General features: G+C 43.4%; 1 protein-coding gene across 7 annotated transcripts in view; it reads left to right on the top strand.

Annotated features, from left to right (window-relative positions):
• RARG (retinoic acid receptor gamma) overlaps nt 1-25263 on the top strand; it is a 292426-nt gene that overhangs the window by 211481 nt on the left and 55682 nt on the right. Inside the window, exon 1 of one of the 7 annotated variants that reach the window (XM_073613576.1) lies at nt 14492-14823. The exons of 5 other annotated variants lie outside the window; for them this stretch is intronic. In XM_073613576.1, the coding sequence (XP_073469677.1) occupies nt 14682-14823 (142 nt within the window). In that variant the 5' untranslated portion in view covers nt 14492-14681. Of the gene's footprint in view, nt 1-14491; nt 14824-25263 lie in introns of those variants that run through there. One more of the 7 variants, XM_073613577.1, reaches the window with a different exon arrangement.

Below are 25263 nucleotides of genomic sequence, written 5' to 3'. Positions count from 1 at the left end.
CAGCTTCCACAGTTCTTTCCTGACAACTTGTATTGAGAGAAATATATAGGTGACCTTTGATGTCTAGTGTGCCTGGCTTTCAAGTTCATCCAGTAACTGCAAGTACTATCTCAGAACGAGTATGCAGATCAAGTGTCCACACAACACTTGCTACTTGCTTGTTCTTGGTAAGTGTCAGGCCATCAATGATAGCACACATCATTCTCTCAGTACAGGTTTGAAGTGCTTTTCTCTCATTTTTACAGATAAAACGAATACATTTTTTTCAGATATTTGTATGTTTATTATTAGCAGTGCAACAAGAAGGGGAACCACTTCTTATAGCAGTACTCCCATCTATGCGTGTTCACTAGTACATTTTTGTGTGCTTCGTTTTTTTGTTATGTCATTTGTTATGTCCATAATATTACTAGTGTTATTATACTGTTATGTCTGCATTAAAAAAATGATTTGTCAAGTTCCTTTTTTCCTTTTACATAGTTATGTAGTTGGATTAGGTTGAATAAAGACACCAGTCCATTCAGTTCAACCTGAGTATGTGTGTGTGTCTCTTTGTCATTACCATTAGCATTGTGCTTGCTAAGAAACACATCCAAAAGGTTTTTGACTTTAGCTACACTTCCTGCTGACACCACCAACTGTGGAAGGGAGTTCCACATCCTTACCCCGCTAACAGTAAAGAACCTCTTATGCAGTTTACGGTTGTATATGGAGAGATATGGTGCAGAAATGTGACCAACACACTGGTGGGAGATGGCTTGGGTGGTGTGGGTGAGGTGGTAGAGTGATTCCAAAACGCTGCTGTGCAGCACCTCTCAATTGACTGAAGATTCTCTACAGTAATAGATTAGGACAGCTGAGGGCGCATCTGAGTGCAGCAGTATAAAAACTAATTTATTCACACAACAATTGGCAACTTACAAGACAATGTAGTGATATCAGGCATATACATGTAGAAACGTCATTCAGGGTCAGGTTCCGTGGGTCCGATTGTCCATTAATTATCCAGATGTAGGAGAGCCGAGCAGGGTTCAGCTGTCACTGGAGCCTATGGATGTGAATGGGATCCCTGGAGAGCACTTTGAGACCACATGATGGCCGATGGTGGAGAGCACATGACTCAGGAAGTGATGGCCGATGGTGGAGAGCACGTGACTCAGGAAGTGATGGCCGACGGTAGAGAGCACGTGACTCAGGAAGTGATGGCCGACGGTAGAGAGCACGTGACTCAGGAAGTGATGGCCGACGGTAGAGAGCACGTGACTCAGGAAGTGATGGCTGACGGTGGAGAGCACGTGACTCAGGAAGTGATGTCCGACGGTTGAGAGCACGTGACTCAGGAAGTGATGGCCGACGGTAGAGAGCACGTGACTCAGGAAGTGATGGCCGACGGTAGAGAGCACGTGACTCAGGAAGTGATGGCCGACGGTAGAGAGCACGTGACTCAGGAAGTGATGGCTGACGGTGGAGAGCACGTGACTCAGGAAGTGATGGCCGATGGTGGAGAGCACGTGACTCATTAAGTGATGGCCGACGGTGGAGAGCACGTGACTCAGGAAGTGATAGCCGACGGTGGAGAGCACGTGACTCAGGAAGTGATGGCCGACGGTGGAGAGCACATGACTCGGGAAGTGATGGCCGACGGTAGAGAGCACGTGACTCAGGAAGTGATGGCCGACGGTAGAGAGCACGTGACTCAGGAAGTGATGGCCGACGGTGGAGAGCATGTGACTCAGGAAGTGATGGCCGACGGTGGAGAGCACATGACTCAGGAAGTGATGGCCGACGGTGGAGAGCACGTGACTCAGGAAGTGATGGCCGATGGTGGAGAGCACGTGACTCAGGAAGTGATGGCCGACGGTAGAGAGCATATGACTCAGGAAGTGATGGCAGACGGTAGAGAGCACATGACTCAGGAAGTGATGGCTGAAGGTGGAGAGCACGTGACTCAGGAAGTGATGGCCGACGGTGGAGAGCACGTGACTCAGGAAGTGATGGCCGACGGTGGAGAGCACGTGACTCAGGAAGTGATGGCGGACGGTAGAGAGCACGTGACTCAGGAAGTGATGGCCGACGGTGGAGAGCACATGACTCAGGAAGTGATGGCTGACGGTGGAGAGCACGTGACTCAGGAAGTGATGGCCGATGGTGGAGACCACGTGACTCAGGAAGTGATGGCTGACGGTGGAGAGCACGTGACTCAGGAAGTGATGGCTGACGGTGGAGAGCACGTGACTCAGGAAGTGATGGCCGACGGTGGAGAGCACATGACTCGGGAAGTGATGGCCGACGGTAGAGAGCACGTGACTCAGGAAGTGATGGCCGACGGTAGAGAGCACGTGACTCAGGAAGTGATGGCCGATGGTGGAGAGCATGTGACTCAGGAAGTGATGGCCGACGGTGGAGAGCACATGACTCAGGAAGTGATGGCCGACGGTGGAAAGCACGTGACTCGGGAAGTGATGGCCGACGGTGGAGAGCACGTGACTCAGGAAGTGATGGCCGACGGTAGAGAGCAGATGACTCAGGAAGTGATGGCTGACGGTAGAGAGCACGTGACTCAGGAAGTGATGGCTGAAGGTGGAGAGCACATGACTCAGGAAGTGATGGCCGACGGTAGAGAGCACGTGACTCAGGAAGTGATGGCCGACGGTAGAGAGCACGTGACTCAGGAAGTGATGGCCGACGGTAGAGAGCACGTGACTCAGGAAGTGATGGCTGACGGTGGAGAGCACGTGACTCAGGAAGTGATGGCCGATGGTGGAGAGCACGTGACTCAGGAAGTGATGGCTGACGGTGGAGAGCAAGTGACTCAGGAAGTGATGTCACGTGTGTGGGCATGGTTACGCATTTCAAGGTGGTGCTGCCTCTTTCTCAAACCAGCTTTGTAGTCTCTCACAGTCTGGCCACACACACTGATAGATTTTTTTTCGTTCTTTTTTCGATTCCTCCTTCCACACTAAATGGTTGACTATCCCACCAAGGTTATTGTATTCTGACACCTGCCTCTAGTGGTTGTCAGAATACAGCGGGCAAAGCCAAACAGGGATTGCTGCTAATGGGCTATAGTCACTGTTCGGCCGAGATTTTTCTGTCCAACTCCTTCAACTTTCACAACATAGAAAGTTGGGCAGGTGGGTGCCAATAAGGCTACTTAGACTGGACATACATTATACAATTTTCTTATTCAATTTTCCTTTAGATTTACCAAAACCATATAATATGAGGTCAAACCTAAACACTTTCAATGTGTATGCAGTCAGGCAGGCCCTTGCACTACATAGTTGAAGGTAAATCTAAAGAAAATTGAACAAGAAAATTGTATAATGTATGGCCAGCCTTACTGCTTGAATTTCATTTGGATTGTCAGAGACCAGATGAAATGTGATCAGTCTACTGCCAGCTTTATTCACTTTTGTATAGCCCATAGAAAATTCCATCCAGTTACGGAGCAGATTCAGCCTAGAAAACCTATAGCACAGTATGCATTGTGTAGCCAGCATGTCGATTTTATATCAGCAGGCTCCTTTCAGTGAAAAAAAAATGTGTCTAGAGGAGTCTTTCCCAGGCAACTGCATTTGTGAGAATGAAGCTTGTGCGGTGCACCCCGGGGTGAGCTCATACTGTTCATGTGTCAGCAAGGAGCATATGCTCACTGATGACCACTGGCTAATGGTAGTATCTTTTATGTGCTGCTCTTACCATTAGCATCAGATTCACACTGTGCACAGAACACTCATCTCCATATTCCAACTGGGGCATTTTGTCTCATGTGGAAATCGCATCCTTCTAGCTGAAGAAGAGCACTGCGATTAGACATAAATACTGTCTGCAACTGCATGCTGATATTATACACTTTTATTATGAGATTTTATTTTGTACTTTGCCTCTGTTTATATAGCACCAGTATATTGTGCTTTACAATGTGTCACCATTTATATTTGCCCTAACTCTGTTAAATGTAAAGTGTATCCTTAGGGCTCTTTCACATGGAGCTGCTCCACTCTTTTTAGCAGGGGATCCCTGAGCAGATCCTTTGCTGAATTGGAACTGAACGTGCCCATTCAGTTTGTGTCCGGCAGACACAGGCAGACCTTTGATAGTTCTTTGAACGGCTGGATGTAAACTGACTTGTGCTATTTACATCAGGCTACCCTCAATCAATCGCATTTAAAGTGTTGCTAAGCCCACAACAGTAAAACCAGTCTGTATGTGCAGTAAAGCATGCTTGTTAAACTCACTGTGGAACCTAAGGGGTTAATCCTCTGCATTGTGTAAAAAAGGCTGTTTGATCCTGTCTTCTCTTATCCTTCCCTTCTTCCACAGTCCCCAATCCATCTCCTGATAGAATAGAGCCTTGGGGGCACTTTGCACATGCTCAGTTTGGTGTGTATTGATAGAGAGTTTTTTTTTTGGGAAGGGTGCATGTGATCAGCACAGGGCCAATCAGCACTGTCCAGACAGAGGGTCAGTGGTCCTGCAGCCTCATAGGACAATCAGGGGAGAATGAAAACTCCTCCTATAAGCTTTAACCAGTGCTCAGCTGGACACTGAGAAAAGTCACAAGACTGCTATATACCGCTGATGAGAAAAGGTATTTAGCAGTTTATATTTACTAAAATAATTGCATTTTCATGTCCTGTGTACTGTAGTAGACCAGATATGGTGAATGCAGGCTCCTGGGTTCAGTAACACTTTAAAGGAGGAGTCCAGCCTGAGCTTTTTGGGCTGGGCTTTTCCTATGGGTCACAGGAGTGCAATTTGTTTTGCACTCCTGTGACCCGTTTTCAGCGGAGAGCGTTCTGAAGTCCGTTCTCCTCTGACGTCACTGCCATCAGTCAAGGCACCGGGTCATCCAGACTTCTGAAGTCTGGATCCGCCAGCTGCCTGGACTAATGGCAGTCTCAGCTGCTTCCTGCCCCTCCACAGCTCAGCACTCCAATGAGCGTGAAGGAGCAGAGAGGAGAGACGCTGACTGACAGTAAGCAGCTCTCCACTCGGGGAGGTGAGAGAACCAAGCTATCAAAGGTGTTCGGTGGCTTGGTTCTCAGTGCAGACGCTGGGGGACAGCTGCAGCATCCATCTGATGCTGCATCCACCTAGGTAAGTGTAAATATAAATATATATATATATATATATATATATATATATATATATATAGTCCTGAAAAAGACGCAGTCCTTTTCCTTTTTTTTCCGGACCTGGATGGACAAGGAGGTAGGTGGGTGTCAACAGAAACAGCTCAATTTACATCAGCCTGCCTATAGGGCCACATGGAGCTTCTAATCAGGTCCAGCTGAAAAACTGACAGGTGGACCTGATCAGAAAGACGGTGTGAGGCCAATCAATTTTTGGGATAAAGCAGCAAATAGTAAAACCCAAGCTGATCATTTTTTACTGTCTGTGTCCCTTTGGGACCATTCACTTCCTGTTCCAGAGACACAACAGGAAGTGAGATGAAATCTCTGCAAACTGAGAAGTCCTCCCTTAGTCAGAGATCAACAAACTAGATGTCCCCATTGGAAAATTAAAAACGCTTTTCCTGTTCTGCTGATTACTGCAACATTTTGGACTTCCCATCACTTTCTGTCCCAGTGAATAGTGTTTACCAGGACAAATAGAGAGAGTGAATCTCCCCAATGGGCCACAGACAGCAATAAAAACCTGATGAACTTTTAGGGAAAATTTACGCTGCAACGCAGAGCGGCAATTGTCAGCTCTGCGTTGCGGACTGCGCTAGGGGCAGTGTGGCACGAGATTCACCACACTGTTCCCTTTTTTTTTTTTTTTTGTATGAGCTTTATGTGTACCAAACATACTCTTCACTCACTGCAATGTCCGGCCATTGCAGTGCGATTCGGGCTGGTGCACTGCGATAAGACGCAGCATGTCTGTATTTTATCGAAGTACGCTGCGGCGCTAGGTGAATGGGACACATAGAAAACAATTGTTTCCTGTGGGTACCATGCGGTAGAACGCCTGTCACCGCACATAGTGTGAATTGGCCCTTAACACTTCCGTTTTCCATCCCAAAATTAGGCTTTTGCTGTATTTACAGGATTGAGAGAAATATGTAGGCAAGGTTTGCTTATCTTTTCTTCTGAAAATGCTAGATGCCTGGCCTTCATACAGACGTTATTTGATTCAGTGACCAACCAACTAGTATTTTCAGAAGGGGAAAATGTCTACCTTTGTATTTCAAATACTGCTTTTATACAAACACCGCCATACACCATATGGCTAACTAAGGGAAAAGCTAGCAGACATAGCACTACGCTTGGCAGATCTTTTAACGATTAAACGGGGAGGGGGGGAGTAGAGGGGTCTGCCGGCAGGATTGCTCCGAGGGGACACAAAAATCTTTTATTTCTGTAAACACATGATGAAAAAGTCTTTGACTTGTAAGCAATAAAACTAGACACTTTATGGAAAGCTAACCCTAATCCTAAGTATCACATCTTTTACCCCGTTCTAAAAGATCTGCCTGTGTAAGGGCAAAAGACTTAAAGAAAATAAAAGACCTACCATGTGTGTAGAAATGGGAATGACTGCCGATGACTTGTACAAAGTGTTGGAAAGTCTCTATAATAATGGGAACTTTTGACACTTGTGCTTATTATCATTCACAAGGAGGCCCTAAACTCTAATGGGATCCTTTACTCGCTAAACATTCCTGGACGGTGCAGATTCAATAAACATTCACTAAGCACTGATGACATTTATTGAATTACACTTTCCTCAAAATAGAGAATTCCATCCTCGAATTGTAGAAATCCCTTAGCTTGTTGGTACATCCATGTCGATAAAGGAGGAAGATAAAAGCTCTGATGGTGTTTTGCTAGATTGTGGAAGTGAAGATGCGATTCATTTACAGTAGAATGCAGTCTATGATCCGAAACAGAATTGCAAAACATCTTTCTTCATACATGTATGTGCTCATACAAATACGTCTGTAAACCTGACTGACGTACCAAGTGTGGAAACATACAGTACCCAGAAATCAACCATCTAGAAATATATTCATTAACTTTTGTATAGAAAAATATTGGCTTTCAATCTCCTGCCTGTCACACCAAAATACCTGCGGAGAAGTGATTAGCCTTTGTAAAGAATAGAGAGGCACAGCAGTCTGTTGGTCTTATGTAAATGTGTTTACACTTTACACTTTTCCTAATGGGAATGTGCTGAGCTAAGGACTTTTTTCATCCTTTAAATGGAATCCCCAAGTTTTTTAGAACGGTTCCCATTGAGATCCTTCTAGTAGACTGGCTAGTGGTGCTGGAAGTCATGTGTCAAATCATTATCACTTTTTGGTGCTAAAGTACACTAATCATTGGTCTTGATTGTTTAAGTCCCTCACAATTAATTTACACTGGGATATATTCCATGTTTATCTAATCTGTTATGGTGACATACCAATGAACCAATAATGTGACATCTGTTGTGTATATCTAAAGCCAACACTTTTTTTTTTTTTGGATAGAGGGAATAATTAAAGTGGTTGTAAACCCATGGGGAGAAAAAACCTGCAAGACAGAGGAATAATGAGCTAGTATGCATAGCATACTAGGTCATTATGATATACTGTATATATACTGTATTATATTGTATTTATTGTATAACACTCACTTTTTCACCCTGAAAATCGGGTGCAAATAATGTGTGCTTGTTATACGCCGATACTGCAATTAGGACTGCCTAGGAGGGGAGGAGGAGGGGGGTGTGGATGAGAAGGCCTGGCTTGCAATCTCCGGTCTAAGTCATCCCAAAGGTGTTCTTTCGGGTTGAGGTCAGGACTCTGTGCAGGCCAGTCAGGTTCCTCCACCCCAAACTCGCTCATCCATGTCTTTATGGACCTTGATTTGTGCACTGGTGTGCAGTCATGTTAAAACAGGAAGGGGCCATCCCCAAACTGTTCCCACAAAATTGGGATCATGAAATTGACCAAAATGTCTTGGTATGCTGACACCGTAAGAGTTCCCTTCACTGGAACTAGTTGAACACTACGGACTAAGACTGGGATGCCATTAAAGTTCATGTGCGTGTAAAGGCAGGTGTCCCAATACATTTGACAGTATAGTGTATATTAGGGCAAGATTTAGACAGGAGCTAAATAACCTGCCAGAGAGTGGGAAGATAAAACAGGAAGTGAGAGCAAATCTCTACAGAGTGCGGACAATGCCCTTTTATATAAGGTTGTCACTGGAAATAGTATATCCATTGTTGGTGACAACTTCAAATTTTGCATTTCTTCCCATTTTCAGCCCCAGTGACAGTTGTTCCGAGGACATATAGTGAGGGTTTCATCCTCCCAGCTGAGATAACAATGAGATCATTAAGGTGGCCAAAAAATACAAGATAATAGTTGCATGTTTTGGTGCAAAGGGAACACAATTTTCATATGGATTCAGAGAGATTGTCGCAAATATACCCTTAAATAATTGTAAGGGGCATTTTTTTTCACGGCCATATCATGGACATTTCCCCAAGGTCACGAAAGAGTAAGGTTATGGAGAGGAATATAAAGTTATTTTTTTTTAATTCCTTCAGTGCCCCCATTCCTTGTTCCTTGCACAAAGTAGACATTTTTTTATTGGAGAGGGGACTTTATATATAGTACTAAGTCAACAAAATATCTGCATAAAACATATCAAGCTGAATAGATTTTAATGACATAGATCAATAAGACCAAGTTTTATGTGTATACATTCATTTGCCCAACAGACGAAACGCGTTGACTAACCTAGACATGAGTTTAATACTAATACGATTTATCATTTAAAACATTTCTAATGCTGTATTGGTCAGAAATTGTAAAAAGCCCTTTTAAACTGTATGTTGAGAAGTATTACAAAGAAATTCCAGAACTAGCCTACGTACCAGATTTTATACGTTGGTACTTGGAATAAATATCCCAGTGATATCCAAGCACATAGGCCGTGTTTTTCTTATTATTGCATAGTATACAGACTTTGTTACTTAGCTTGGTCACATTTGTTTTTTGTTTAATTTTATAACCTTTTATTTTTATTAAAAATATTGATGTGCACATGGTTTGATGCGCCTGATAGGAACAGAAGGCACAAAAGCAGCATTGTGAAACTTGGCCTGCACTGTACATAATAAATATTAGTGGGTGGACAATTTACTTAGTAGGTTTACAATTGCTCTGTGTGTGTGTGCATGAGGGCCCACAGTTCAAGTATATTATAATGATTTATCCTTGGTTCATTTGCTTTATTTTATCAGGCCCTATGTTTTGGTTGGAATCATGTGTTCAGTTATAGAGATGATCTGTATGTTGCAGTGCAGGTAATACTGCAGCTCACGTTCAGAAAAGGATGAAATACCAAGAGCACCCAACCTGTACGTAAGTTCATTAGTGAATCCTACTGTAGGAAAGGAGCCATCACACAGCTATACTGCTAATTCTGATGTCTGATTTCCAGTCTTATATGGATCAGCTGCACAGACCGTAGTTGATTTACTAATGCTGGAAAGTACGAAATCTGGTGCAGCTCTTCACAGAAACCTTCTTCCAAGATTTTATTGTCAAAGCTTAACTGAACAAGCTGAAGTTAGAAGCTGATTGGCTACCATGCAGAGCTGCACCAGATTTTGCACTCTCCAGTTTTAGTAAATTAACCCCATAATTTGTCCTAAACCAGTGTTTAGCCAACTTTTTAGGTGGCTAAACACAATCTATTGGATTGTGTTTGTGGACTGACTTAACAGTAACAAACCTGAAACAATGCTACCTGCGTCCTCAGCCAAGCAATTCAATACCAACACTGTTCAATTGTGTGTTGAATTTTGTGTGTGTACTTAACACAGACAAACAATGCACTTATGTTTGCCTATTTTTCTATGTTTAAGCCAAAATCCCCTTTCCTGTTCGGTGTCTCCAATTTGTGGTCTCTGTAAACCAGCCATTCTCAACCAGGGTTCCTGCAGAGTTTGATGGTGGTTCCTTGAGCGTTGGCTGATTTACCTCCCATTAAGGCTTGGTTCCCTCCTACAGGTGGCACGTTTCCGTGCCGATTCATTTTAAGTCCTTGACTCTTTTTCAAAAATGACCACACTGAACCACATGGTGCTGCATCGCCATGCAGTTTGACACACAAACACACATATACACTTGTAAGGGGGACTATGATTGGCTGTGTGTTGGTGGCAGATTGTTAGAGTTCCTGCTCTGCTTCTTCTTGGATAGGACAGCGATCAATGCTGGTAGATGAAAGCCTTCACCATATTGTGGCCAACTCCTGGCCATAGGCTCACTCACGACATCCTTGGCCATAAGCCTTAATAGTTGAATAAAGAAATGTCCACACAGGTAATACGTTTTCCGCACTTTACAGTAGCTTGCAAAGATGGCCGTAACATTTGCAATCACATTGACATTCTAAGAACTTTTTGGCACACACTACCATATACAGCATAAGAGCAATCCTTCTGTAACAGTCACTCTGGCACAGAACGCCAGCACATAATGAATAAGCCATCTTCCCCTTACTTCTCCTTGGGAGTACCACAATGTTAGGACCCATCTCCCTGTATACTAGAACTTCTGTCACATTCTGGTGCTTTTCTGTAGTACACCAGTCTTTTTCTCTGTGTCCTATACTATAACTCTGCCAAGCTGGGCACGATCCCAGATGTTACTCTCTCACTCCCAGGTGTACTAGTACTCACATCAGAGAGCATTTAGCCTGGCCTAAAAGGCCTTTTGCATCCCACTTACAGTCCACATCAGATCATAACAAGAGTCAGGATGACTACAGATTATTCTTCTGGGTGTTAAGGGCCCTTGGCAGTAGCTGACTACATCCACATGGCTGTGGGGTGTTTGGCTCCAATGCCCCATCTCTCTAGGCTCCTCCCAACCTTGCATTTATTTAGACACTAACACCCACTTACATAATTTCATATTACCACACTATTTTGGGACAGCGCCAGCTAGTGGCAAACTAGCTAACTGCAGCTGCTAACACATTTAAATGGTCTGCCTGCATGCAGCACCTGGCGACTCAAGCCGCGCAAACACATGGCTCTTTCAGGCTGGGTTCACATCTGTGCGGCCACAGTTTCGTGCCTGGGGTCCGGTGCATTTCTGTTCACTGGTTCAGGTGCAATTCAGGTCCGAATTTTTGCCAGAATTTGCATCTGAACTGGACCCAAAAACGCACAGGACCCTTTGCAATCCGCACTACGGCCACCCCGGAGCTGTGTGAACTGGCTCCATTGAGAGCCGGTTCTCCATTCGCAGGTGTAAATGCACCCTTACCCTTGCACATGCGTGTAGTGCATTTCCTGAATGAGGACATTTTGTGCACAGGAAATACACTGGATGCACATGTGCAGGTAAACACTAATGCAAAAAAAGCATCAGCGTTTACAAGAGTACAGCCGCATACAGATATTCGCTCATATGGCAGGTTGTATGTTGCACCTGCAGCTCTGGGGGGGTGGGAGAATATCCAGATTTTTATGCCCAGCATTTTTTAAGCCTCTCACTGTCCGTGCCCATGAATTCATAATAAAGCACCAGAAGTTTGCACGGTGCTGTAAAAAATGAAGGGAGACAGTATAGTTACAATACAATTCCACACACAGGGGTTAAGCTGGCCATACATGGATCAAAATTCAGCCGGTTCAGCAGGGACCAGCCGATTTGCGGTCCATGTGTGGCCAATGTGGTTGCAGAAGTCAAAATACAGATCGACTACTGTTCAACCGCCCTGTTGGTATTTTTTCGCTCGATCAGGCTATAGGCTGCAGTGCTGATCTTTGTATTCCCCCACTGTCAGAATACAATGACCAAGTGGGGAAGATTCCCCCCATACACCGCTGATTGAACAAAAAAATCTGACCCATGTATGGCCAGCATTAGCAGAGCTTTGTTCATGAGAGCTTACAATTTAAAGCGGTTGTAAACCGAGGAGAAAAATAAAACAAAACCTGCAAAACTAAGGCATAATGTGCTAGAATGCATTGCATACTAGCACATTATGAAATACTCACCTTAGAACGAAGCCTTCTCAGCGGTACCGGTCACCGTTGAGTGGGCTCACACCTTCTCCCATCCTTTCTTCCAGGATCGTGAGCTCCGGCGCTGTGAGTGGCCAGGACCGTATGCGCGGGGGCCCTTGGTTCCAGCAAGAAGCTCTGAAGTTCCAGCCGGACCATCAGAGCGCATGCGTGGCTGATGTCAGTGGCTGTATGCAGGGTGAATATCCCTTAAATAGTGCACGTATAGGAGATATTCATTTTACCCACGGGTAAGCCTTATTATAGGCTTACCTGTAGGTAAAAATCACAAAGCAGGGTATACAACCGCTTTAAGGCTAGGTTCTCACCTAGTATCTTATGAACGCGTGTTGCACTCATTTGACTCGCATTTTTGCTCTACATGCATAGGGCAGCCCATTCATTTCAATGGACTACCCCGTATGTGACAAACATAGCTCATGAACCTTTTTGGGTGTTACACTTTGCACGTTTTTTTAACTACATATTTTGATGTGTTAGTCCCACGTTTTCAAGCACGCAAAAATGTGCATCTGCTCACCGTATTTGGGGCTCTATTAACAAAAAATGGCACCACCAGCACAGCATGCGTTTTTCTATGAACAATCGCAAAAACGTATGCTTTTGCACATGTTTTTGAAATGTTCAGGTGTGAACAAAGCTCCCGAAACGCGTTAGCCCTCACCGTTTTGTACGTGGTCATATTGGAATAATCATTATCAAGACTTTATCTCCAGAAGTGCCGGCTCTTTTATGCTTTGATTGCATGTGAATTCAGTCTAAGGGGTTGATTTACTAAAGGCAAAAAGACTGTGCAGTTGCCCTCTGCAAGTGCAGTTCCTCCAGAGCTTAGTAAATGAGGTAAGGCTTCACTTTGCAAAGAGTACCCAATCACTAGCAAGGAAAATAAAAACAGCAATTTTGCTTGCAAATGATTGGATGATGAAAGTCAGCAGACTTTCTGCTCATTTAGGATGCATTCACATTTAAATCCCCTTTAGCTTTACATTACAGACATTGACTTCTCTGCAAAGCATCCCTAGAAGGGAGCATTCCCTCTCTGTATGCAGATATTTAGGGGTTCATTTATGAAAGGGAAAAAGCCTGTGCACTTTGCAAAGTCCAGAACTTATAAGGCTGCATTCACACTTCAGTGTTTTGAATCACAGGCAGATTTGCCATAATTCTGCCCATGATTTGAAAGCGTCGATTTGTAAATGACAAATTGCAAGTCTCACATTTGAGATGCCATTCATTTGAATGACACCTAAAATCGCAGTGTGGGTCCACCACGATTGTCGCGCGATAAATCATGCTGCAATCGCAGCAACACGTATCACATGAAGCATGTCACCCAAAAGTAACTCCTGAAGGTTTTTTGGGCGACATGCTTCACGCGATGCATGTTGCGGCAAACGCTGCGCGATTTATAGTGCAACAGTGGCGGCAGACCCGCACCGCGAGCTCCAGCGCTGTGAGTGGCCAGGACCGTGATGACGTCACTCCCATGTATACGCACAGGAGCCCTCGGTTCCGGCAAGAAGCTCTGAAGTTCAAGCCGGACCATCAGAGCGCATGCGTGGCTGATGTCAGCGGCTGCACACAGGGTGAATATCTCCTAAACCGTGCATATTTAGGAGATGTTCCTTTTTTCCTACAGGTAAGCCTTATTATAGTGCAGGTCCGGCATGATTGTCGGCAACCCGCATCACGTGAAGTATGCCGCCCAAAAGTTGCTCCTGAACATTTTTGGGGCGACATGCTTCACGCAATGTGGGTTGCGGCGAATGCAGCGCGATTTATCACGCAACAGTCGCGCCAGACCCGCACCGCGATTTTACGCGTCATTCAAATGAATGGCATCTCAAATGTGAGTCCCGCAATTTGTCATTCACACATCAACACTTTCAAATCACGGGCAAAATCTCGGAAAATCTGCTTGCGATTTAAAACGCACACATCAACACTTTCAAATCACGGGCAAAATCTCGGAAAATCTGCCTGCGATTCAAAACGCACACATCAACACTTTCAAATCACGGGCAAAATCTCGGAAAATCTGCCTGCGATTCAAAACGCTGAAGTGTGAATGCAGCCTTACTAAGCTCTGGACTTAGTGCACAGGCTTTTTCCCTTTAGTAAACGAAGCCCTAAATGTCTGCATACAGAGAGGAAATGCTCCCTTGTGGGGATGCTCTGCAGAGTAGTCAGCTCAATGTCTTCTTGTAGGGGATTTAAATGTGTGTTCCTCTTGCGCTGAGTTTGTGTCTTTTTGCTCTTGCAGAGGACAGCTGACGTAGGGGGGTAGGTATCAGGATACACTAGGATTGCTTTGCATTGTTAGGCAGATTTTGGAACAGGTAAAGAATGAAGTTAGTTGTGGAGGAAGCAGAGAGTTGAAAGGCTGTTGTGAAAGGCGGCCCGTCCCATCTCAGCCTCTAGTCACTCCCACAGCCCCAAGGCAGTTTGGCTATTTGCAAAAGGTATGCCACAAAGCAGGCTGTGCTAGAGGAGGAGGGAGAGAGACAGAGAGAGGGAGAGGGGAAAGCACAGGTCAAGAGGTGGCCATCGCTGCTCATAGCCTTGCCCATTGTGCCAGTCCTGATCAGCTCCAGTAAGTGCCCTGTGCACTCCTCAAGCCCATAGACACAATGTATGACTGCGTGGAAGCCTTCCCTCTCATGCCTCGGCCACTCTATGACATGAGTCCCCAAGGTGCCTGCATGCTGCGGAAAGCTGGCTGCTTTGGGGGACTGGACCCTTTCGGATGGATGCAGACCCACAGCTTACAATGTAGGTAACTCTTTATGTGTCTGTCTATTCATGGGATCTGTCTGGGGACACTACAAAGCTTGCTCATGTACTGAATTCTATTTATAATTACAGGACAAGTGTTTGTAGTGTCTACTGCAACTACACAAAGTCCTTCTGACACTTTCATTGTCGCTATCTAAGCTGCAACTCCAGCTATTTACTAACATACCAATTTTTTTGTTGACAGTTGGATTATTTCTGATTGTATTGTCATTTTGTGTGTGTTATGGTTAGTGTGATTGCAGATGATCAGGGTTGTGGGATGCAGCTCCTGCTCTGTGAGATCCATCACATCCCCTCCTGCATACCATGGTGGGATACACAGAGAGGTGACTGCAATGTCTTATTATTTTTGCATATCAGTACCATATGTGCAGTATAAACATCCATGCTATGTCCAGGGACTCTCGTAGGTGGATGTGAACTCGAGATTTGTCTATCTCTTCGTACACATGTAAATAGTTGCTGGGATCGGTAACTTTTTATATGTAAAGACTAGTCTGTAGTGCCACGGTGTGTGTGCAAAGTCTCCCCACCAAACTTTGATGCATAAGTAGGCTCTGTGTTATGACAGGCAGGTTCCCATGCTTAGGGCGAGGGTCAACTTGGGCATCACAGGGCAGATCCAGGCCACTCCAGACAGCGAAGAGTTAAAGTGCTCTTTACGGCGAAGCATCTCTGGAAGTGCACACAATGCAGTGGGCTTTCCCAAGGGATGAAGTGTGTGGGTGAAGAAGTTACACTGGAACACTGAGTCAAGTACTGTGATTGTGCTTGTGAATGCACAACAGTGGTTTAGTGTCAGTGCTGTGGGTGTGAAGGTTGTTCTAGGTATGATTGTGTGGATATTGTTTTGACTGTGTCAGATTGTGAGAGTATTCAGTGTGTGGTGGAGGGAGGAGTACCAGTCGGAATGTAGATTTTCTTTCACGCTTGTTGGGCGGGTGATTTTTTTTTTTTTTTTTTAATATGGAAATTTGGCCAAGTGCCACTAGACAGACAAACAGGATGACAATCAGAAAAGGGCAAAGACACATTGAGCTCCACACCAAGGGTGAAGAAGTGTGTCCGTGTGGGTTGTGACTCTCTTCCAGCTATATATGCCTCTCACGATGTTTAGATATGTGACATTTTATGGAATCATTACATTTATCACTTTTATATTGCTGCTAAGCTGTCCACCATTGGTGTACAGTTACAATAAATATTCTACCCGTTTTAGTGATTTTAAGGTGTAATATAAATCACATGTGTGTGATTTGCCTAGAAACTAGTGACATTAGTGGCACAAAGCTCTGTGATGCCACCGGTTCATGACACTATGTGGTACTTTGGTACTCTGATGTAAAATCCTTAACTGAACTTAGATTCCACACCAATTTTTACTTGCAGACATCTATGAATTTTACCTAGTCTATCACTGATCATAAGCATTACATATTGCCAAATTTTAGTTAGGTACCAACCCAATGACAAACTGGAGCTAGATACCAACCCAATACCAAACTGGAGCTAGGTACCAACCCAAAGCCAAACTGGAGCTAAATACCAACCCAATGGCAAACTGGAGCTAGGTACCAACCCAATACCAAACTGGAGCTAGGTACCAACCCAATGCCAAGCTGGAGCTAGGTACCAACCCAATGGCAAACTGGAGCTAGGTACCAACCCAATATCAAACTGGAGCTAGGTAGCAACCCAATGCCAAACTGGAGCTAGATACCAACACAATTCCAAACTGGAGCTAGGTACCAACCCAATGCCAAACTGGAGCTAGATACTAACCCAATACCAAACTGGAGCTAGGTACCAACCCATTGCCAAACTGGAGCTAGGTACCAACCCAATGCCAAACTGTAGTACCAACCTAATGCCAAAATGAAGCTAGATACCAACACAAATTCCAAACTGGAGATAGGTACCAACCCAATGCCAAACTGGAGCTAGATACCAACCCAGTGCCAAACTGGAGCTAGGTACTAAACCCAATGCAATACTGGAGCTAGATACCAACCCAATGCCAAACTGGAGCTAGGTACCGACCCAATGCCATACTGGAGCTAGATACCAACCCAATGCAAAACTGGAGCTAGGTAACAAGCTAATTTCAAATTGAAGTTAGGTACCAGAGCCAGTGCCAAACTGGAGCTAGGTACCAACCCTGCCATATAAAGAGCCCTAGTTCTGATTCTGTATTTGTTCAAAAATGTTTAGGCCCAATAGAAGTAAATACATGCCACCATTCTCTGCTGACTCAATTTAGTTTTATATATTTACTTTTATAATTATCACTAAAATATTGATCATCTACTTTTTAATACTGCATATGGAGCTGTTCAAGAATGACCAGTCCACAGGGGTTCATATCTGTCCTAGCATACTTTCAGACACACCAGCACTTTGCCAGAGTTGCCCTGCTGCCAGTTCTGGCTTGGGTGGCTGTCAGGTGTTGTGTTGTGATCCTGGTGGAGAAGAATGATAATAGTAGCATGCACACTTGTATTGCTTGGTTATTCATCTTACTTCATGGAGACGAGTGAGCACAACTTTAGTGCCTGACTTATCTTAAAAGATACTAGATTAATCATCAACAATAAAAAAATCACCACCTCTAGGTGATTATTCTGCTCAAGGAAGAACACTCATGTCTATCCAATGGATACCCATAAACATATCAGTTGTCATCGTGTCTGGTCCAGCTAACCCTAGACCTCAAAAATGTTAACTGAATAGCAGTGTGCGCTTCCCTCCCAGCAACCAATCAGTGTCTTTGTTTTCTAACCTTCTAATGTTCTAACCTATCCTAGCACCAGGAAAGGGGGAAGCTTGATTGGTTGCAATTAGTGTCTCTGTTTTCTAACATTCTAATGTTCTGACCTATCCATGCACCAGGAATAGGGGAAGCTCATTGGTTGCTTGCATGGTTATGCAATAAGAAAGAAGTTAGATATGTTATTGATTAAATATTAGGTATTTCAGTTGGTTATAGTTATGGTTAAATATAGAAGTCTATTGGACTTAACTTTGATAATTATATTTTCATGTGACTTGTAGCTTTGATAGAGCAATTTCTTTAGTGGCATAAGTAATCGTGCAGTCTCTCCCAGTTGTAAATACAGCTTTGGAATGCTGTCTTAAGCCTCAAACACACCACAAAAAAATTGACAGCTCAGATCGAATCCGCTGTACTAACAATCTGATGTTAGTACAGCAATCTCCCCTGCTGTGGTATTGTGTTCTGACAGGGGGGCGGCCCCCCTGCCAGAACACTCCAGTCAGCACTCTCAGCCATTGACCATTGGCTGAGAGTGCTGATAGAGAGCCGGTCTGCTAAACTTTTTCGGTCTTGAGCCTTCAACAGCCCCTGCCATACACATGGGCTGAATGTCAGCCAGCTTCTATTGAATCGGCCGATGCTGGCCAACATTCAGCCTATGTGTACGAGACTTTAGGTATTGAATGTACACTGGAATAAAGTAGGCTATGTTAATAATAAATAAATATATACATTTGAAAATTATCCATATATAGGACATAACAGTGAAACTGCTCAGATGGGGTAACAATGTCTAGCCTATAGGAACAGGCAAACTTGCAAAGGCTGACGACCCTCAAGGGGGCATAGGGGAATATTCATGTCTTAGTATGCACTATCATTTTCCTGCCCAACACTCTGTAGTCTAGAATGGTAGGTAGCAAATTTGAATGGCCAGGATGAATTTTCCCAGCCAATCACCTTGGTTTCATATTAGACAGGCCAGCAGCTACATGAATCCCACCTTACTCTTCTATATGCACAAACATACAAGTTCATCCAATGTGAACTTGAACGTTCATGGAACAATCTTTTGTTGAAAAGATTTTCTGGCCGCCAAGTCTCCCATGCACATCTGTCCGCCATCTAAAATTTTTAGGACGCATATAGATCTGCGAGGGCTTCAAACAGAACAGTGTGTGGGGGTTCATTAGTCAATAGAGAGGGGATATTCTCTTTTGAAAGCAATAGACATGAGATTGTATCCATTTAGGCCGATGCAACAGTCGTCTCATGTCTATGGGCAGCTTTACAAACAAATGTGCTGCCGGATGTTTGCATTTGGTAGTGAGCCATGCTACACAACTGACATAAACCGCGTACACACGAGAGGAATGTCCGACAGAAAAAGTCAGACGGAAGCTTTTCATCGTCTATTCCGATCGCGTGTAGGCCTTTTTTTCGAAGATTCTGACGGACCTAGAAATGGAACATGTTCTAAATATTTACGACTGAACCAATTCCCTTTGTATGCTGTTCCGACGGACCAAAAACGACGCATGCTCTGAAGCAAGTACGAGACGGAAGCTATTGGCTACTGGCTATTGAACTTCCTTTTTCTAGTCCCGTCGTAAGTGTTGTACATCACCGCGTTCTGGACGGTCGGACTTTGGTCAGACTTTAATTTGACCGTGTGTAGGCAAGACCGCTTGAATGGAGTTCCGTCGGAGAAGCCTTTGGAGTTTATTCCGACGGCAAAACCAGTTGTGTGTACGCGGCATAAGAGTACTTGAATTGTGCATACAGGTCTGACTGCCCTAGATGGCATATAGGAACCCCACTATGTCTTGTCTCTTGTTGTGAAAGATAGAGTTTTCCTGGAGCTTTGAGTAGCCATTCCAGTCTACATTCTCCCATGAGTGTGACTTTTTTTTTTTTTTTGCAAAGGTTAAAACAAGTCAGGATGGGAGTAGGGTGGTGCTTGACATGTTAAACTGCAAACTACAGTAAAATTTCTGCTGTTGGGTGAAAGGGCGGTGAAACGGAAATGGACAAGCTGAGAATATTATGGGTTTGTGGGTTCTGCTAGAAGGCTTTAAACCTGTCCCACATATGCAGCACTGACAAAAGACTTCTTATGCTGCTTCTTCACAAGTTACCAGGATTCCAGTATTAGGGACAAATGGCTCTTAATGGTCCGGCTAGGTTGTAAACATTTTATGACTGTTATAAATGTTTCTACTTTGAAGTTCAGCCCATGGACAAAGAATTTCCTCAATTTTAGAAATTTGGGGTGGAAAACACTGTCATTTTTTTTTTCTCTCATTCCTGTCCCAGCATTTTTAGTGCTTGATTTTTTATGATGGTAGAGGTGAGAGCTGGGTGAAGGGGCCTGGTTGCCTCATTTTTTTCCTCTCCCCTTGATCTGTTGATACCAGTCTGGGGCCCTCGTAAAAGTTCCTTTAAACTTCTCAAATACTCAACTCCATCCCCCCTGCCCCTGCACGGCCATAATCCTTTTGTACGTGGGATATGCTGCTTTGTACATGAGCAAATGTTTGATAACTTTATTAGCTGTGTTAACAGCTTCTAAATCACACTGCATTCTAATTCATAGTTTAGCACATCTGATACAATGGCTCTGTTTTTGTCCCAAAGAATTTTATAAGTTCCTGAACTCTGAGCACTGTAGGAAGTTTTAACTTGCACTTTTCTTTGGACACAACATTGGAAATAGTAGGTTACTATGATAGAACAGAAATTTCAGCTAGTGCCATACATGATCAATAGACCTAAAATAAATAAAATACCAAAATATCAATAAGCACTTTGTGTCCTCAATGGTGCCATCCAGTTGTAGCGGGAATACAACAGGAGTACAAACCCAAAGTTTAAAATGAAATAATTATTTTGCTAAGTCAAAAATATGTAGCCAACGTGTTTCAGGGAACACAAGCTTCATCAGTGTGTCATTTAAAAAGCTTGGACACAAAGAAAACTCTTTAGCAAACAAAATGTGTATTCAAATGTATATTGAATGTTAAAAGCAGTCTTAAGTGTTGCCAGTGTTAATGGCTGTATGTGCTCAAGCACTCCTAGTCACTTATGTTGCACTCAAGGCTGAGTGACTTTGGTGGTTTCTATTGCAAGTTCCTAAGTTGCATCATCTTGCATTGTTCGCGTACAAATGGCATTGACATTGGATTGCAGATTATATTCTCCAGTTTGCTCCAGCCACAAAATGATGTCCATTAGTAAAAGTTATTTAACAGGTACTGTATCTGTATCCATGGAGGGCACCCTTCTCACTGTAGGACAGGAAGTATGTTAGAACTACACAGCACCTCTCCCTCTCCTTTACCTAATAGCAGAAGTGAGAGGTGTTACATAGTCCACAAATGATAGCTGGGAAAACTGATAACATTGTTCGAGACTTCAGTTCAGTACACAAGAAGTTACAAAGGCAACGGATTTCTGGCAGGATCAGCAGTCATTTTTCTGAACTTGCAATCTCCTTAGTGTGAAAAGAAAAAAAAAAAAAGTGCAGCCACCCCATCGGACTGGTAAACTGTATTACAATATTTTTTTTTTTAGGGTTATACATGCTTTAAAGTAAAATTCCAGGTAAATTCTAACTACTCTTAAAAATGCTCCCTCCCCCATCATAACACCTATTCTGACTAACCTGTGTAAGAAAAGATCTGTATACTTACCTATTTTCAGGCTGCTCAGGTCCGGTCACGTGATCTCCCATATATCAGCCAGCGATGGCTGTAGGGCATAGGAGAGAGCGATCGACAACTGCTGGCAATGCTTAGGAGTGGTGACATCCCCCATAGGCTTCCTATTGTTCATCCATTGTTGGCTCTCCCTCCTCTCCCCTGCAGCCGGCGCTGATTTAGGCTGGTAATACATTATATATTTTTCTTGTTCAATTTCCTTTAGATTTGCCTTCAAATATGTAGTGTTAGGGCCAGCCTTACAGAAGGAAGCTGGATCATGTGACCAAACCAGAGCGACCCGAAAATAGGTGAGTATTCAGATCTTTTCTGACCCAGGTTAGACAGAATAGATGTTTGGGGGGGGGGGGGCATTTTTAGAGTAGTTATGTTTTGCCTGGAATTCTACTTTAAGATCAAAATTGCACGAAAAGTCAAAGTTTATCAAATCCCCCATGAAATCTCTCCTTTCAGCTTGAGCTTTCTTATGTGCCAACAAGTGCAGACTATAGATAGGCATGATCTTGTAGAATGAGCTTATTCATATGGAAACACAGGGTGAAGCTATGCGTTCACATTAGAATTGAGCACTGCAGACTCTACTAATTTACTGTTAGCATTCCCCCCCCCCCAGGGCTTTTGGTTTTCCCCCTTTTCTAATGTTTTTTCTCTATAGCCTCATTCTCTCCCTCAGCTACCCCTCCCTTTGAAATGTCACTTCCTCTCCTTTCTCACGTTGGCATAGCTGAGTCAAAAAAGTTGTCAGAGTCTACGTCAGGCAGTGGCATACGTGCGTGATGGTATTTGTTGCAATATTGGTGCCTGGTTGAAGAAGGAAGTGAGGCAGACACTTTGATGCTGATATAACACAATCCACTTACACGACAAGCTGCACGAATTGTCACATAGTGCTGTGGTGTAGGGCTTAGTCTTCTTTTTTAACGTTGACCTTTCATTTTCTTTTAAGCTTAACCAGCATTAGTACAGCACTAACTATAATGGAAATGCATCATGTATGCTCATTTCATACTAAGGAACACCTCTTTAACCATTGTCAAGGTTAAAGTGTATGTATACCCCAAACTGTTTTTTTTTTTTATTTTGAGTAAAGTGGGGAAAGGTTAGAACCCTTGTCAAGTTTTTATTGCTGTCTGTTCCATTGGGGAGAATCAACCTCATTACCTGTCCTACTGACTATTGATTAAAAAAGAAAATAATAGGAAATCCAACATTTTAGAGTTGTCGCAGAACAGGAATAGAGGGGACATCTTCCAATGGGGACACTAGTTTTGAGGTGAATTCCCCTCACTTTGTAGCGATTTACTCTTCATGTTCCACCTCCACATCAGGAAATGAAGGAAATCTCCCCAGTTGGACACAGACAGCACTGACAAAACTAAACTGGCAGGGGATTTTCCATTCTATGTTTAAACAGTTATATCAAAATCTTAAAAAAAAAATTAACACTTTTAGTCTGTATAGAATATAGAAAAGTTAAAACCCTTGTTTTTTTTTTCTTTTTTTCTTTTTTTGCTGTTGTGTCCCATTATGCAGTTTTCCTATCTCAAAGCACAACAGGAAAAGAGAGAAGATCTCCCCAAAGTGAGGAAAATCTTCGCTTTGCTGTCACTGGTACAAGTGTCCCTAGTAGATGCTTTTCACTCTATTCCTATTACAGTAACAACTCAAAATTTTAGATTTTCCTGCTAATAGTGGTCATCAAGACAAATACAACGGAAACATTTCCACAACATACAGTGCCTTGCAAAAGTATTCACCCCTTTGGCTTTTTACCTATTTTGTTGCATTACAGCCTTTAGGTCAATGTTTTTTTTTTTTTTATCTGAATTATGTGATGGATCAGAACACAATAGTCTAAGTTGGTGAAGTAAAATTTGAAAAATATATACATAAAACTATTTTTCAGGGAAAAAAAAAAGATAATTGGCATGTGCGTATGTATTCACCCCCTTTGTTATGAAGCCCATAAAAAGCTCTGGTGTAACCAATTACCTTCAGAAATCACATAATTAGTGAAATGATGTCCACCTGTGTGCAATCTAAGTGTCACATGATCTGTCATTACATATACACACCTTTTTGAAAGGCCCCAGAGGCTGCAACATCTAAGCAAGAGGCACCACTAAGCAAACACTGCCATGAAGACCAAGGAAATCTCCAAACAAGTAAGGGACAATGTTGTTGAGAAGTACAAGTCAGGGTTAGGTTATACAAAAATATCCAAATCTTTGATGATCCCTAGGAGCACCATCAAATCTATCATAACCAAATGGAAAGAACATGGCACAACTGCAAACCTGCCAAGAGATGGGCGCACACCAAAACTCACAGACCGGGCAAGGAGGGCATTAATCAGAGGCAGCACAGAGACCTAAGGTAACCCTGGAGGAGTTGCAGAGTTCCACAGCAGAGACTGGAGTATCTGTATGTAGGACGACAATAAGCCGTACGCTCCCTAGAGTTGGGCTTTATGGCAGAGTGGCTATAAGAAAGCAATTACTTTTAGCAAAAAACAAAATGGCACGGTTTGAGTTTGCGAAAAGGCATGTGGGAGACTCCCAAAATGTATGGCGGAAGGTGCTCTGGTCTGATGAGACTAAAATTGAACTTTTTGGCCATCAAAGAAAACGCTATGTCTGGCGCAAACTCAACACATCACATCACCCAAAGAACACCATCCCCACAGTGAAACATGGTGGTGGCAGCATCATGCTGTGGGGGTGTTTTTCAGCAGTCGGGACTGGGAAACTGGTCAGGGTTGAAGGAAAGTCCAGACCTCAATACAATAGAAAATTTGTGGTCAGACTTAAAGATTGCTGTTCACAAGCGCAAACCATTAAACTTGAAGGAGCTGGAGCAGTTTTGAAAGGACGAATGGGCAAAAATCCCAGTGGTAAGATGTGGCAAGCTCATAGAGACCTATCCAAAGCGACTTGGAGCTGTGATAGCCGTAAAAGGTGGCTCTACAAAGTATTGACTTTAGGGGGGTGAATAGTTATGCACATTGACTTTTTTTGTTATTTTGGTCTATTTGTTGTTTGCTTCACAATAAAAAAAAATATCTTCAAAGTTGTGGGCATGTTCTGTAAATTAAATGCTGCAAATCCTCAAACAATCCATGTTGATTCCAGGTTGTGAGGCAACAAAACACGAAAAATGCCAAGGGAGGTGAATACTTTTGCAAGGCACTGTACACTGAGCAAAATTTTAAACACAACACTTTTGTGTTTGCCCCTATTTATCATGAGGTGAAATCAAAGATCAATGACTTTTTCTATGTACACAAAAGGCCTATTTCTCTCAAATATTGTTCACAAATTTGTCTAAATCTGTGTTAGTGAGCTCTTCTCCTTTGCCGAGATAATCCATCCACCTCACAGGTGTGGCATATCAAGATGCTGATTAGACAGCATGATTATTGCACAGGTGTGCCTTAGGCTGTCCACAATAAAAGGCCACTCTAAAATGTGCATGCTTTACTGTTTTACAATAAAAATACATATACAATTATATATATCAGCATCCTCATGTCACAGCCCAGCTAGGTGTAAAATATCCTACAATATCTACATTATCCATAATGATGTTTTCATTTCATGCGTGTGATCCCTATCTTCTAGCATCTCTATCTATTTAGATCAGTGGTCTCCAAGCTGTGGCCCATGGCCCAGATGTGGCCCTTTGCTTGTCTTTATCCAGCCCTTGGGGCACTATTCCCCCCACTAATACAAAGTACTACACCTCCCTTTGACACCCCATATTGGGGCACTATTCTTTCCACTGACACCAAAGATGGAGCACTATTCATCCCCCTGACACCATAGTTGGGGCACTATTCTTCCCACTGACACCAATGATGGGGATTATTCTTCCCACCAATACCAATGATGGGCCACTATTCTTCCTACTAATACCAATGATAGG

This window comes from Aquarana catesbeiana, linkage group LG02 (assembly GCF_042186555.1).
Source record: "Aquarana catesbeiana isolate 2022-GZ linkage group LG02, ASM4218655v1, whole genome shotgun sequence".
In the NCBI taxonomy this organism is placed as follows: domain Eukaryota; kingdom Metazoa; phylum Chordata; class Amphibia; order Anura; family Ranidae; genus Aquarana; species Aquarana catesbeiana.
Note: the sequence above shows the minus strand (reverse complement) of the source record. Positions and strands in the feature narration are given on the sequence as shown.